Genomic DNA, 14860 nt, shown 5'->3' on the forward strand with positions numbered 1-14860 from the left:
AAATTAAATTCAATTGTGGGCTCACGCACTTCAAGTTGTAGTCGTAGAGGGGGTCCAAGTAGTTCAAGTGTCCATGTGAGAGCCAACCAGAAAGAGTAATTGTTGTTTTGTAATTTCATGTCTCCTTCAAATTAATCTTCGACTGTCGTGGCTCGCATGATTGTTATCCCAACGCCGTTTTTTGCCAACTCGATGGATAATAAGGTTTAGTCCATATATAGCTCAACTTGCTCACTTCCAGCCCATGACCATGAGGCTCAAGCCTTACCAAACTATCAACTCTCTCATTTCAAAAAAAAGTTGTTAGAATTTTGTTTCTTTTTGGATCTAATTTCAAATTTTTTTTGTTTTATAATCTATACTATTATCTGAGAAGTGATTTTTTGCAACGGAGTTTTCACGTTAAAAGTTAGACAGGCTAATAACGTTTATATTTTTAATGAATATATATATATATATATAATTTATTATATAATTAATTTTTTATTATTAATAATATTAAATTTAAAATAAAATAATTCTTATATATTGTGTTGTTATCTTGAAATAATATTTTCTATTATAAAAGTTAAAAATTAATATCTATAATATTATTTGCGAAGTGATTTTTCATAGCGGAGCTCTCACGTTAAAAGTTAGACTGCTAATATCATTTATATCCTTAATAAATATATATATATATATATGTATAATTAAATATTAATTAAAAACATTTATGTAATTTTTTTTTTAATATTCTCATTATGTGAGTGTTTTAAAATTTCAACACAATGATAAGTGGATATAAATAATTTATAATTAAATATTAATAAAAAAAAATTGTATAAAGATCTAAAATATTTTCAATATGTCGGTGTTTTTTAAATTTAAAAACAGTGATAAGCAAATATATTTTAATGAAAAACTTTATTGTATATAAATAATTTGATGTTTGATTTAAATTTTTTGAAAACAAAAATAAAAACGTATCAAGTTGGTTTTTAGTTAATAAAACATAAAATAATAAATATTAATAAAAAGATACGTCCGCACATGCGGGCAAAACATCTAGTTTAAATTATTAGGCAAAAAATAACCCAAAAATCGCATTTATCGAATAAATATTTGTTTTTGGGTTTTTCATCTTTTTCATCTTTTGCGTTTTTCACTCTGTTAAGAAAATATTAAAAAAATCATGATATGTTACTTTATAATATACTTCCTGAAAAACAAAAGTCTCTTGCGAAAACTTATTTTCTCTGGTTAAAGTGAATTTTTATCAATAAAGATTAAGGGGGACCGTTGTCACCTTCTTTTGGCTTCTCTTTATTTTGCTTGAACATTTTTCATCCACAAAAAAAAAAAACAATTTTCCTTCAAGAAATATAAAAAATGTCTTGCCTTCTTGTTTTCACTTTATGCTGGTTCTCTTACAAGCAAATGAACGACTTATCATCAAAATGTCGTTTAACAAAAAAACAAAAGGAAACAAGCTGATTTGATTGATGGCATATATTGTTGGTGATCCTTTATCAAACAAATAACTTATTATCCGTAGCTACCCCTTTTTCGTTGTTGTGTATCGCTCATGCCAACAGCATCAATGAAAACAAAATCATACAATATATGAGACGATGTTAGTATATAAGACTGAAGTAGGGGAATCAAGAGAAAATGACTTGGGAGCTATGCAAAAAAAAAAAGGCAGCCGCTAAACAAGGATCATGGTGCGAGAATATATGCATGGTTTGACACTAGTCATGAGTCATGACTCGTAATGTACTTAATTACTATTTTAATCTCCTCTTCTTCTCATGAACATAAAATAGAGAGCAAGGCATGTTCGTTTGTACATCTAGAAGGTCCATCCAGATGGATCAGTCAGATGGATCAGTCAGATGCTCTACCTGGATGTTGTTCGTTTGTACATTTGGAAAGTGCATCTAGATGAAGCATTCGGATGCAGCTGCGTTCGTTTGTTTATTTTTTTTGAACTTACATTTGCATCCAAATGCGGTTGATGACAAAATAACTAAAATGGACATGTATTTAATTTATCTATATCTTACTCTTAAATCATGATTATTATTTATATTAATCCTGTTAATTTTAATATCTTATCTAAATTACAATTACAAAAAAAAAAAAAATTAAAATTCTGTTTTAAATTTCATAAATTTATTTTAATGAAAATAAGACAATGAAATTATAAATAATGACTATAATTTTGCAAATTTGATTAAAATATTTAAATAAAACATAAATTCATAAAACCAAGTCCCGTTCTGTTCCGAGTCAACTTCTTTAAAGAGTCGTACTGCTTCTTGCAAGTATTGTACTTTATCCCAAATTTTCTCCATGGAATTTTTATACCAAATGCCTCATAGAACTTATCAAAATAAATAAAGATAAGATAGTCTCAAAAATTTTAAATAGATCATGGTAAATAAAAACATAAAAGGATAATGAGTTTGTATTATCAATTGGTCCAAAGGAAACAAAACTACAAACCCATACTAGAAGTGAACAGAAAGAAGAGGGAAACAAAATTACAAACCCACACGTGAGCTCCATAACAGCCCATCTTGATTCCAACCCCTTGTGGTCTCTTAACTTTCTCAGCAAACAACTGAAACACATCCTTCTTCACAGCTTGCTTCTAGTCACAAAGAAGAAGTAAAAAAACGAGAATAAGCATTTGCCACAAAGGGATCATCAATACACATTACAAAGCCCAAAGAGAGAGAGCTTCAAAAGACACCATCAAACAACTACTTATCAAACAACTTACATCTAGTATGGAAGTCGACGTCCTCTCGCCATCTCTTCAGTAATGGAATCTCGCATAGCTTCCATGACTCTATCTCCAGCTGGTACGTATGCAACATGATCATCTTCATCCCCATGATGTTCATATTCTTCCACTCTTTCCCAATGTGCAAAATCACAATCCTCATGGTTTGAATCTCTTATAAAATTGTGGAGAGCCATTGTTGCTGTCACAATCTTCACCCATTTATTCAGCTCATACTTAGGGTGCTTCCTGTCAAGAATCCTCCACTTAGCCTTCCATATTCCAAATGTTCTCTCAATTACCGAACGCAAGCCAGAATGTTTTCGGTTGAATAACTCTCTGCTGTTTGTCGGTGGTCCTCCTCTAACAAACTGATCCAGGTGATATCTAGTTCTACGGTGAGGTCATAAATAACCAGTTCTAGTTGGGTATCCAGAGTCTACTAGATAATACTTTCCAACTGGAGGATGAGGAAAAGAAGCTTCTTCCTTAGCACAATATGTCAACACTTTTGTATCATGTGCTCTCCCAGGAACCCCAACATAAGCATATATGAATTTCATGCTGAAATTACATATAGCTAAGACATTCATAGTTGGTTCTCCTATTCTACCTCTGAATGGATCGACATTCCCAGAAGGAGGACGAACCGGCACATGAGTTCCATCTAAAGCACCTATGCAATCCTTAAAAAAAGGGTAATATCGCGGATCATCTACTAGAATAGGACTAGCACTTGCAAACTCATCCCTTTCAGGTTTCACAATGTCTGCTGCAAGTTTCAACAAAGAACTTAAAACCTCATCTATCTTCCTATTCACTGTGTCAGATGAATGTTGATATCTCTCAGCTAAAGCCCGTACGAATAAATCTTGTCCAACCATCTCTAAAAACATTGCTACACTCTCCTCTAAGTAAACATGGCAAGTATCTTCTAGCTGATACTTCTCTGATAGTATCTTACATAAGCTATTAAACGTTGCTTTGCTCATGCGAAGAATCTCATAGCACTGTGCCTCGGAATCGTTCATGAAACGTTGCACTCGACGCCAACCTCCACCTCGGTTTGTCCTCACTAACTGTTTTTTAGTATTTGTTTCTGTCACTCCATACGTTTCTTCTAAAAGAGCAAACATGTGTTTCTCCTCATCTAGTATCAAATCCATGTTGTCATCTTCAACTAAGAACCTAAACGTGTCATAAACATAGTCATTACAACAAGATTCATTCTAGAGTTCATACTATACTAAAACAAAGACATAAACATAAACAGCTCTTTCTCTATGAACTATACCGTCTATAAGTGACAACAAACAATAGAATGTGGCTTATCTCCTATTGGTTCATACTAGTAGTCTAGTACTAGTGTGCTACTGCCGTGTTATCATTGAGTTTAAATATGCGAAAATGTGGGCAGAGAAAAATACAAAAACACTAGACTTGTAAATGGAAACTGTGTTTAGAAAATTAATAAGAAAATTTTAGAAACCAACTAAATATAAGAATGACACGTATAGTCATGTGGGATCACTAGTTATTGTGTGTGCTCATGTTTCCACCTTCAACAGCTTGCTATCTCTTTACTAGACTATACGTACTCTCAACTAAATCTCCAACTCCTTTATGAAAATGACTAAGATTTTTCTTCTTTTCTCTAGTCTGATTCATTTAAATATGCGAAAATGTGGGCAGAGAAGATTGTAAACTCTCAAGCAATAAGTTTACTCAAATCCACTAAAAGCTCTTATAACCACATACCTTACTGTTCATTGTATCTTGGAGACTTTAAGCTAGAAGTGTATAAGAGCTGCTACGTAGAAACTGCTTATCCACAAGAGTTGTATTGCCACTTCAAAATAAAAATAAACATAGACATTTCAGTAGGGTGAAACTCATAAAAATATTGTCATAAACAGTCACTAAAACATGATTCATTCTAGAGTTCATACTAAACTAAGACAGAGACATAAAACATAAACAACTCCTCAATGATCTCTGCTTTCACCAGTTGCAAACTCCAAATAAAGAACCCTGTTCTCATCATCTCCATAAAACAAGAAAGTCTGACGATTCGCAGCATCTTCTTTGAGGTGGTTAATTGAAGCTTTGTAGAGAGGAGACCACATCCTTACAGCAGACAAGGAGTGAAGAACCTCCATGGCTCGAAGTTGACTACAACTAAACTCGGGATGATTCTCTATTAGATGATTCTTGTAGGAAAGAATCTTGTCTCGAGACTCAACACTCTCCCTAATCACATCAGCCACAGCTTGTCCTGCTTGTACAGCCCTTGATATTTTTTTATTAACCTTTGACCTAGAAGAAGAGGGGCCAACATTCCTTGATTCAGATGCGACATCAGTTTCTTGAGTAGGGACACCACGCCTTGATTCATTTCCAACAGCTTCTTGAGTAGGGACATCACACCTTGATTCAGCATCATCTTCATCATCATGATCTGTGTACTTTGTGTCTAAAACATCTTCACCTTGCTGAGCAGACCAACCTTCACCTCCACTAATATAAACTGTCCCAAATACCTTCTCCATCAAATCCATGTTTGCTACCGGCTTGTCTTTAAATTTTCTAGCACCAGGCCACTTCTGAAACAAGAAAATTTTCAAAGTGAGAACACTGTATTTCCATTTTGAATACATAGAAACATTCAAAAAAATACACAGTAACAGTCAAAGAGTCTAGATGATACTAGTACTCTACACAAATGACTACATTTTGTATTCAAAGAAAATTCAAAGAAATATATTCATCACTCTTTGCTTGAACATAACACAGAATCATCATCACATCATTATTTTTCCAACAACACAATCAAAACTGAACCAGTAAAGTTAAGAGAATCATAGAACTTGTACCTTGCATCGCTCATTCCACCAGTCCTCACTCATGTTGATGGATCCAGTTGAAGTAAAACCAAGTCCCGTTCTGTTCCGAGTCAACTTCTTAAAAGAGTCGTACTGCTTCTTGCAAGTATTGTACTTTATCCCAAATTTTCTCCATGGAATTTTTATACCAAATGCCTCATAGAACTTATCCATGATCACCTGTCTTCCAGCCTCATTAACCATCTGCTTTCTTATGTTTCCTTTCAGACTCTCATCAAGTCTTAGTTGAAGAAAGAACCGTGTTTGCTCGTCACTCCATATAAGATTCTTATTTGAAGATTCAAGACAATAAGAAAAGCACTTGAGAAAACTGAGATCAAATAAAAGATTAGAGTGGAATATACTCACATCAGATCCAGGGATGGATGTCATTGTTTAATAGAATGAGAAAGCTTCTTGTTGCACCTGTTAGACACCAAAAGAAAGGTGGGACACAGGACACCATTAAACAATGTTGGCAAATCCACTTAAGCAAAGCTTATAAAGACTGATACATGACAAGAGCTTTGTATTCAACAAAAGGATAGGCCAATATATTCAAAGAGAACACACCAATGAAAGTTATTAATGTACAGACTAGAGACTTGAAGATGCAAATAAAACCCATAACATAACTTATAGGATATAAGCTAGAGACTTAAAGATAATTGATTCCAAAGTACAAACTTATAAACTACAGACTTGAAGAAGAACAATCTACAAAACCCACAACATTTAGATCCCTGAGAGTCTTACTTGAGCGAGAGAGAGAGGTCGCCGGAGCTGAGGTCACTGGAGTGAGAGAGAGAATCTGAGAGAGAGAACCTGAGAGAGAGATTCATATATGGTGAGGTGATAAAACTATTCCAAACAAAACAGAAACCCACAACATTTAGATCTCAGAGACTCTTACTTGAGTTAGAGAGAGAGGTCGCCGGAGCTAAGGTCGCCGGAGCTGAGGTCGCCGGAGTGAGAGAGAGAACCTGAAAGAGAGATTGGATTTCATATGTAAACGATTCAACAAAACAGAAAACTCACAACACAATCTTACTTGAGCGAGAGGGAGAGGTCGCCGGAGAGAGGGGTCACCGGAGAGAGAGGTCGCCGGAGAGAGAGAGATTGACCGCCAAAAGAGAGAGAGAGAGAGAGAGAGAGAGAGAGAGAGAGAGACTGAGAGATTAAAACTAAATTTAGGGTTATGTGTAGTGGGGCTATTTTGGTCATTGACCGTTTTTGACTGAATCAGCTGCAGCTAGATGCATGGTGAAGACTCAGCTAGCTTTTTTGAAAAAATTCAGCTGAGTTTTCGAAACTCAACCAGCTGATCCATCTGGATGTACCGATTAAGTCCACTAAACGAACATCAATACTCACCTTCACCCAGATGGATCAGTCAACTGAGCAAACGAACACGGCCTTCGTACATGTGATTCTGTTGACATAGTCTTAAAAGGATAGTAGTCGACACGAGGTTTTAAGCTACAGGATACTACGATTGCCAAGGTAGTGGCGGTTCAGGGAGGCCACAGAGCAGAACGATAAATGTTAAAATATTTCAAAGAAAATATTTTTTTTTGTTATTTAAAAGATAGAAGTTGTTCTTTACTCTGGTTGAAAATATTGTACTCCATATTTACAAATATATATGTAACGTGTTATGAAGGTTCTGCTATATTGCGCACGAAATGCTATGGTCACCGCTCTTTTTGAGGCTACTGGCTAGTGATTAGTAGTGGATTAAACATGATTAGTAGCAATGATGATATTAAATTGTTAAATCATTAGTAATTTACAGTATAGTCTGTAATTAACATAAAATCTTAGGGAAAGGAGACTTTGTTGAATGCATTATATATATTTTCTTTTATGAAACGGCTATAGGTTCTAAAGAATATTTTGAATTTCTGTGTCTGATTTTATTTTCCGTTACTAACACTTTTTATTTATAAACGGTTTTGTTGTTTTCATTTAAAATAAACACACTTTAAAACATGCACCATAACCAACTGGAACAAAAAACTTATATATAATTTTGTCCTATTTTAAAACAAGATTACAGAAAGATCATAATAAAGAAATATATCTTATATTCTTAAAACATAGTCTGCATAAAGATGAATAAAAGCTTCAAACCAAAAACTCATTTCTTAAAAAAAGAAGAATATAATCTTTCCCAACTTAAGGATTACTAAAAATATGTTTGTACTTACTCTTTGGTTATAGAATATATTCCATAACACAAACTGGGAAAGTGCTTCCATGCATAAAACAACTAGGGGAAAATTACATTTTAAACACTAAAAGTGTCACTTTCCGGCACTTTAAACACTAAAGTTTTTTACTAGCATTTTAAACCTTTAAAGTGACATTTTTATCATAATAAACCTCTAAAGACGTTTTCTTGTTCATAGACGACCGGTAATATTTATTTTACAAGTCAAAATGATGACGTGTCAGTTTTTTTTTGAAAAAAATAAAAAAATAAAATTCAGAAAAATACAGAAAAAATTGAATGAAATTGGAAAAAATTGTAAAAAATTCAAAACGAAACTTAAAAAAATCTAAAAATTCAAAAAACATAAAAAACTAAAATTAAAATTTCAAACTTAAAAATAAAATAAAATATTAAAAATTCAAAAAATTCAAAAATAAAATCTAAAATTAAAATGTCAAATTTAAAAAATAAAATTTTTAATTTTTTTTTTAAAAATTCTAAAATAATATCTAAAATTAAAAATTCAAACTTAAAAATTAAAATTGTAAAAAAAATTGTAAATATTTAACCAAAAAATTATATTTATTTTAAAATTCCATCCAATTAAAGTGACTGTCACTTATGATGATATGAAAACTTGCCTCCATCAAAAACAATATATCAAAACTTGCTACCATCAAAATTTTTTTTTTTATAATCTGAATATCCAGACACCTTACATACCCCGACTAGCGCCTAAGTACAATTCGCATAAAGCATCTCGGGGACCATCAATTTCACCCCATGTTAATTGATGGTGACCACACGCAGGACTAATAATTCTCTCAAATAGATTATATTGATTTTTTTCCCAAAAAGATTTTCTAAGAAAGAAAATGACCAAAAATGTTTTATTAAAGATGCAAAAGACTCTTATGCTCTAAATATATAAATACAAATACATAAAGAAAAATCTCAAATTATTAATTTTTAAATATTTTAGATCTTATTTTAGAATTTTTAAAATTTTATTTTTCGTTTTTAAATTTGACATTTTAATTTTAGATCTTATTTTTAGAATTTTTAATATTTTATTTTATTTTTAAGTTTGAAATTTCAATATTTATGTTTTTTGAATTTTGAATTTTTTTAAGTTTTGTTTTGAATTTTTTATAGTTTTTCCCAATTTCATTCGAATTTTTCTGTATTTTTACGTATTTTTTTTTTTTTTAAAGAAACCGACAAATCACTATTTTAACCTGTAAAATGAACAGTACCGGTCGTCTATGAACTGGAAAACGTCGTTGGAGGTTTATTATGATAAAAATGTCACTTTGAAAGTTTAAAGTGCTCGTTAAAAAACTTTAGTGTTTAAAGTGGTAGAAAGTGACATTCTCGGTGTTTAAAATGTGATTTTCCTAGACAACTAATATAACCAGAATATACCTGGGAATATATTCTTGTAAACTCAAAAGGTTTAGTTTCTGATATTAGTAATTAACATGCAAGAAATTAAACTAATCAGCAACCCACTACAGTAATTAATTTAATTAGAAAAATAAAATAGAAAATAAAGTAACAACGTTGATCGCATCACATGACCACTCTTTTTCTCTCTACCTTTCCCCCTTCCTTTTCTCACTGTCTGTCTTCACTCTTCTGAACCAAAAAAAACTCTGCAAATCTAAAGAAGTCTCTCTGTTTCTTCTCTCTTTGATCGAGAAAACCTGAAGAAGAGTCTAATCCCCGCTCTCACATTGTCACCAGAAGACTCTGTGTATGAACTAGAGTTCTTCTTCTTCTTCGTGAATCGAATCAATGGGTAGAGAAGTTCTGGTTGTGGGTATTCTCATTCTCCTCTGTTCTGAGTTTGTATCTTCAGCTCCTTCAGCTAACTCTCCAGCAAGTAAGTATACTTCTTCGATTCAAGTTCCCATTTTTACTTGCTGCTTTCGAATCTCACCTTTTTTTACGCAGAGATTGTAAGTGGGTTCATCTCAAATCACGGCTCTTCACTCATGAAATGGTTATGGTCACTCAAATCCACCTCCACCAAAACAAGTTCGTTCTTTTCACCCTTGTCCGATCATAAAGTCTTCACCTTTACTGTTTGTTTTTGTCCCAAGATTATGTTTTTTTATGGGTTTCTTGTTAACAACAGCAATTGCAACGAGATCGATGGTGAAATTCGAGAATGGGTATACAGTGGAGACGGTGTTCGACGGAAGCAAACTCGGTATCGAACCATATTCGATTGAGGTTCTGCCTAATGGCGAGCTGCTTATTCTTGACTCTGAGAACAGTAACATCTACAAGATCTCTTCCTCTCTTTCACTATGTAAGTAGTATCAGAATGTTCTGTGTTCAGTTGATGTTTGTTACATTATCACTATCCTTGAAGTTGAAGAGATTGTTGTTTGTCTTCACCTGAAACTGAATGCACATGGACGGTTTGTACAAAAGATGCTGCTGCTTATTATGGAAATTACTATATTTTTTATGGACATATTTGCTGTATCTTTGTCCGTATCTGTCAGTGATGAGTATAGTTTTATTAGTACAAGATGACTTTTTCAAAGATGAGATCTAAACACAAAAAAAAGGTGTTTTCTATCAGTTGCTCAAGAATATACTAGGTGATGATGTTGTATTAAGATATGGTAATCATCAAGTCATTGAAAAGTGAAAAACAAAATATTTAATTCTCTTCCTGCATTTCAAGAACCTAACTGCTTTGCTATTGTTTTGTAATGTTTTCTATCTGAGTTTTATTTACACAATTATTGGTAACATTTGTAGATAGTAGGCCGAGACTAGTTACTGGCTCCCCTGAAGGATACGCAGGTCATGTTGATGGGAGATTACGTGACGCCAGGCTGAACCATCCTAAGGGACTTACGGTTGATGACAGAGGAAACATATATGTGGCTGATACAGTCAACAATGCTATCCGGAAGATAAGTGAAGGAGGTAAACTCATTGCATCTTGTAATCATAACTACGTTTCATGAAAGGGTTTGGTTGTAAACTCGTTAGTATCTTGTGTAGGAGTTACAACAATAGCTGGGGGCAAAACAGCTAGAAATGGAGGGCATGTGGATGGACCAAGCGAAGATGCAAAGTTCTCAAATGATTTTGATGTTGTGTATCTTGGAAGCAGTTGTTCCCTGCTTGTTATCGACCGTGGAAACAAAGCCATCAGAGAGATTCAGCTTCATTTCGACGACTGTGCTTATCAATATGGAAGCGGGTTCCCTCTTGGTAAGAACTTACAAAGAATAACCAAATCAATCTTCCATCTTTCTATTTGCTTTCTTTTATCTCGGAACTCAAAATGTGTTGCAGGGATTGCAGTTCTCGTAGCTGCAGGTTTCTTTGGTTACATGCTGGCCCTGTTGCAGAGAAGAGTTGGTTCTATCGTCTCTTCTCATGATCAAGAAATGTTTGAAGCTGATCATGATCAAAAGCCATCTAGACCGTCTCTGATTCCAACTGGAGAGGAGCAGCAAGAAAAACAAGACGAAAGCTTCTTGGTTTCCCTTGGGAATCTCGCTTCGAATGCTTGGGTTTCTGTTATGGAGATCCTCAGAATAAAGCAGTCAGCAGCCACAACAAACTTTCAGCAGTACCAAACAAAGCAGTCTTCTGCTGCATTTAGCACAACAGCTCCATGGCCTATTCAAGAGAGCTTTGTGGTCAGAGACGAGGACGAACCTCCTCCTGTTGAGCACAAGAACCAAACTCTAAGAAAGACTTATGCTTTTATGTCTAAAGACGCGGAGAAAATGCAGCAGCTGCGTCAGAGCCGTGCATTCTACAGTAGCAGCTGGGAACCTGAGTTCCCAAATCAGCAGCAGCAGCAGCAGCATAGAAGGCATTACTCGTCGATCCCGCATACTCACTATGAGCAGAACAGTGAGCAGACTAATGAGATAGTCTTTGGGGCGGTCCAAGAACAGAGCAGCAAGCGTGCAGCTAAGCCTAAGGAGTCAGGAGAGCAGATTAATAACAATAATAATACTCAACAGAATCTTCACTACAGAGCTCATTCTGTTAGTTACCCATATGGATACTATCCATATACATGAAAAGTCTTATGGTTCTGTGAGATTATCAGTCTTATTGAATAAGATTATGGAGGGAGATTATTACAAATTTTGGGTATAGGTTGTGTTTTAAAATTTATTGGGAGGGAGATTTGGAGTACTTAGATGTTCTTGTCTTGTAAGAGAAGTTGCAGACTTTGATTGTATTATATATAAAAAAAATATGGTCTTTGTGAGAAAATGATTGTGTAATTTCATTTCGAATTGAAGATTCATCCTTCCCACATCTTCAAAGCTTATAAACGTTTATTGGTTTAGTGGTTAGTACCTTGACGCAAACACTAACCATAACGTCATTTCTGTATAATAGTTTAATAGAGCCAAGTTATCGCTTATCAGATGCAAATGAGTGCAACCATGGCTGGTCCTACCTCTTTAGAGATCTAAAAGACATAAAACAATTTATGAAAATGTAGTGTTGCTACTCATATTCTATATATGAATTTATTTTTATTTTCACAATAGTTTCAAATTATACATGTTTGTCAAAAACAGATATTATTCCACAACTTTATTTTAGATAATTATATGTAGGATCAGATACCCATTCAGATTCAGATTGAGTATTTCGGATTTTCGAGTATTTCGGTATAGAGGTATAAAACCCATGCAGATATCTCTGCATTTCGGGTCGGGTTCGGATATTTGGATTTTGAAGAAAAAAAATTGAATTCTCCATTGTTTAATTTTTTTTGTATTTAAAATGTGAAACTTTTAATTTAACTGATTTTCTAATTTTTAATAGATTAAACTAATAACATGTTTGAAGATAAAACTTTAAAAATAGAAAAACACTGATTTAGTTATTATTTTAAAATTTTGGGTGCAACTTTTGTTAATGTAAAAACACGAACTTGATATGTATTTTAAGTGTGTAGCAAATGATTTTGTCCATAATTTTTTTCTTTTGACATCGAAAGCTCCATACTTTTATGATTTTGTCCACAATTATATGTATATTATCTGATTTTGAGCTATGTGCAGTTGTAATATAAATATTTTGAATAAAATTATAGAAATAAACTAGAAATATAAGGTCAAATATTCATATGTTCGATTATCATTGAATATCCATTCGGATTAAGATATTACCCTTTCGGGTTCGAATATTCAATCTTTCTTTATTCAATATCCGTTCAGATATTTTGCTACTTTGGTTCGAATTTTTTGAGTTGGGTTCGGATACGGGTTCAGATATCGGATAAAATGTTCACCCCTAATTATATGAATTATTAGTGAGATGAATGTACTTGTTTTATTAAATAAATTTAGCAGATTTTTAGTAAAGCTCCGTTACATATTCAGTTTAAAATCAGGTTTAGGTCTTTTCAAAACCATCCCTTATCCTATGGGAGAATGTGGCTATGTTCGTTTACCGGTTGCTGAGACTATCAAATTTTATAAATTCCAATTTAAAATCAGTTGACAATAAGTAGACTGACTCAAGTCTCTCATAAGTCTCATATATATTACTTCATCGTTTCTTAAGTTTTTGATGAGAGATCTTTTATCTAACACAATATGTTATTCATTTTCTTATCGTGCAACTGATTGTGTATCATTAGTTTTTTTATCGTTGAAATTTTAACGAGAACTTTTTTGATATGCCACTGATCGTTGTAATTAATTAGTAGCAAAGTGAAATGCATGTTAAGCAGCGGGGTTGGCCTGGTGGTGTTGAGAGAGCTTCGGACTCAATACGCACCCGGGTTCGAACCGCTGGCCAGGCAATTGGGGTATCTAATTCCCCATAGTACCAAATGGTCCGCCTCGCGCCGAGGGGGTGGCCCCTGGGGGTGGAAGTCCCTCCAGATTAATCAGAAAAAAAAAAAAAAAAAAGCAAAGTGAAATGCATAGCAATATTTGAACTCAAATTAAAATATATATGTAAACTAAGATGGCCTGTAATTTTCTCCTAGAGTGGAATTGTGGAAACCATGGTCCATGTATATGCACGACTAACCTAGTCTTCTCTTATAGAAAGACCTTGAAATTGAATAAAACCAAGAATTTCACAAAGCATATTGTAAATTTTCAAATTGACTAAATATAAACTTTATAGACAAACTTCTTACTGTTACATAAATATAAACAAACTATATAAAATAAAGTAAAATATACGGCATAAAGCAAACTCCAAATGACAATCCATACACGGAAAATAAACTTGAAATACCATAGTTGTAATCTTCAAAAAGAGTTGGATAATGCTTTAAGGAGCCTAAGCTTCAACTTCAAGTTGACAATATAGTCAACGGTTTTCAATAAAAGTAGATTCGGGTGGTTGCATCTTTTCCCACCTGGTATCAGTATTTGGAGCTTCCTCACCTTCATTCGAAGCAAACCGGATCCGGATCCAGACTCATGACCCTTTTTGTTGTTCTTCTTCTTGCCCATCGTCTGCTTCACCATCCTCTTGGAGCTCTTTGACTCCGCCATTACCCTCTTTGCTTAATGACAACACTTTAAAGATTTGTGATGCAAACGAACGTGTGGGTGGTCATATTTATATAGATTATATGCATCTAAACCAATCAGAGTCTTTCAACCTTTTTGGTTGTCATTTTATTTATCGTGAAATTATAGAATTTGTTGTTTTTAACATGACCCTTTACCTCCACACGCTCTATCTGCTTGTCCTTTTTAATTGTGTGATTAGAAAGCATTATCCATTGCAGAATATATTAATAATGTCGGTCGTTAAATTTGTATTTAATTGCACGGTTCAATTATTCCCCAAAACATCGAAAATATATCATCACGTGCTGGATTCACTATTCTTTTTGTTCTGTGATTGATGATTTAAACAGCTGTCTAATCTTGTAATATATGGATCTATAATTTCCTTTACCCATGTTTATAAATTATATATCAAGATTATAAATAGACAATATTGTTCCCAAAA

General features: G+C 33.5%; 4 protein-coding genes across 5 annotated transcripts; 1 reads left to right on the forward strand and 3 right to left on the reverse strand.

The window, feature by feature from the left end:
* Positions 1–2426: 2426 nt before the first annotated feature.
* LOC106298516 lies at positions 2427–3966 on the reverse strand. Its single transcript, XM_013734654.1, has 2 exons — positions 2771–3966; positions 2427–2638 (listed from the first exon to the last, which is right to left on the reverse strand). Exon 1 carries the CDS (start codon positions 3937–3939, stop codon positions 3178–3180), a length of 762 nt encoding a protein of 253 aa, XP_013590108.1. The 5' UTR covers positions 3940–3966; the 3' UTR covers positions 2427–2638; positions 2771–3177.
* A 688-nt stretch (positions 3967–4654) lies between these two features.
* LOC106298515 lies at positions 4655–6426 on the reverse strand. Its single transcript, XM_013734653.1, has 4 exons — positions 6412–6426; positions 6025–6081; positions 5647–5943; positions 4655–5376 (listed from the first exon to the last, which is right to left on the reverse strand). Exons 2-4 carry the CDS (start codon positions 6046–6048, stop codon positions 4759–4761), a joined length of 939 nt encoding a protein of 312 aa, XP_013590107.1. The 5' UTR covers positions 6049–6081; positions 6412–6426; the 3' UTR covers positions 4655–4758.
* A 3031-nt stretch (positions 6427–9457) lies between these two features.
* On the forward strand, positions 9458–12136 carry LOC106296621. Of its 2 annotated transcripts, none has more exons than XM_013732799.1 (6): positions 9458–9755; positions 9827–9910; positions 10011–10187; positions 10649–10819; positions 10898–11110; positions 11195–12136. In XM_013732799.1, exons 1-6 carry the CDS (start codon positions 9668–9670, stop codon positions 11935–11937), a joined length of 1476 nt encoding a protein of 491 aa, XP_013588253.1. In that variant the 5' UTR covers positions 9458–9667; the 3' UTR covers positions 11938–12136. The 2 variants fall into 2 exon arrangements, with proteins under 2 accessions (XP_013588253.1, XP_013588254.1); XM_013732800.1 differs by having other exon boundaries at positions 11204–12136.
* A 1892-nt stretch (positions 12137–14028) lies between these two features.
* LOC106299371 lies at positions 14029–14545 on the reverse strand. The gene has a single exon (XM_013735473.1). It carries the CDS (start codon positions 14392–14394, stop codon positions 14146–14148), a length of 249 nt encoding a protein of 82 aa, XP_013590927.1. The 5' UTR covers positions 14395–14545; the 3' UTR covers positions 14029–14145.
* Positions 14546–14860: the final 315 nt, after the last annotated feature.

Source organism: Brassica oleracea, chromosome C6 (genome assembly GCF_000695525.1).
Source record: "Brassica oleracea var. oleracea cultivar TO1000 chromosome C6, BOL, whole genome shotgun sequence".
Lineage (NCBI taxonomy): Eukaryota > Viridiplantae > Streptophyta > Magnoliopsida > Brassicales > Brassicaceae > Brassica > Brassica oleracea.

Coding starts and splice junctions, on each gene's coding strand:
- LOC106298516 (XM_013734654.1), bottom strand. CDS start 3,939: ATGGATTTGATACTAGATGAGGAGAAACACATGTTTGCTCTTTTAGAA.
- LOC106298515 (XM_013734653.1), bottom strand. CDS start 6,048: ATGACATCCATCCCTGGATCTGAT. Junction 5,944..6,024: donor CATCCATCCCTGGATCTGAT/GTGAGTATATTC, acceptor TCTTCAAATAAG/AATCTTATATGGAGTGACGA. Junction 5,377..5,646: donor GGTGGAATGAGCGATGCAAG/GTACAAGTTCTA, acceptor TTCTTGTTTCAG/AAGTGGCCTGGTGCTAGAAA.
- LOC106296621 (XM_013732799.1), top strand. CDS start 9,668: ATGGGTAGAGAAGTTCTGGTTGTGGGTATTCTCATTCTCCTCTGTTCT. Junction 10,188..10,648: donor CTCTTCCTCTCTTTCACTAT/GTAAGTAGTATC, acceptor TAACATTTGTAG/ATAGTAGGCCGAGACTAGTT. Junction 10,820..10,897: donor CCGGAAGATAAGTGAAGGAG/GTAAACTCATTG, acceptor TATCTTGTGTAG/GAGTTACAACAATAGCTGGG.
- LOC106299371 (XM_013735473.1), bottom strand. CDS start 14,394: ATGGCGGAGTCAAAGAGCTCCAAGAGGATGGTGAAGCAGACGATGGGC.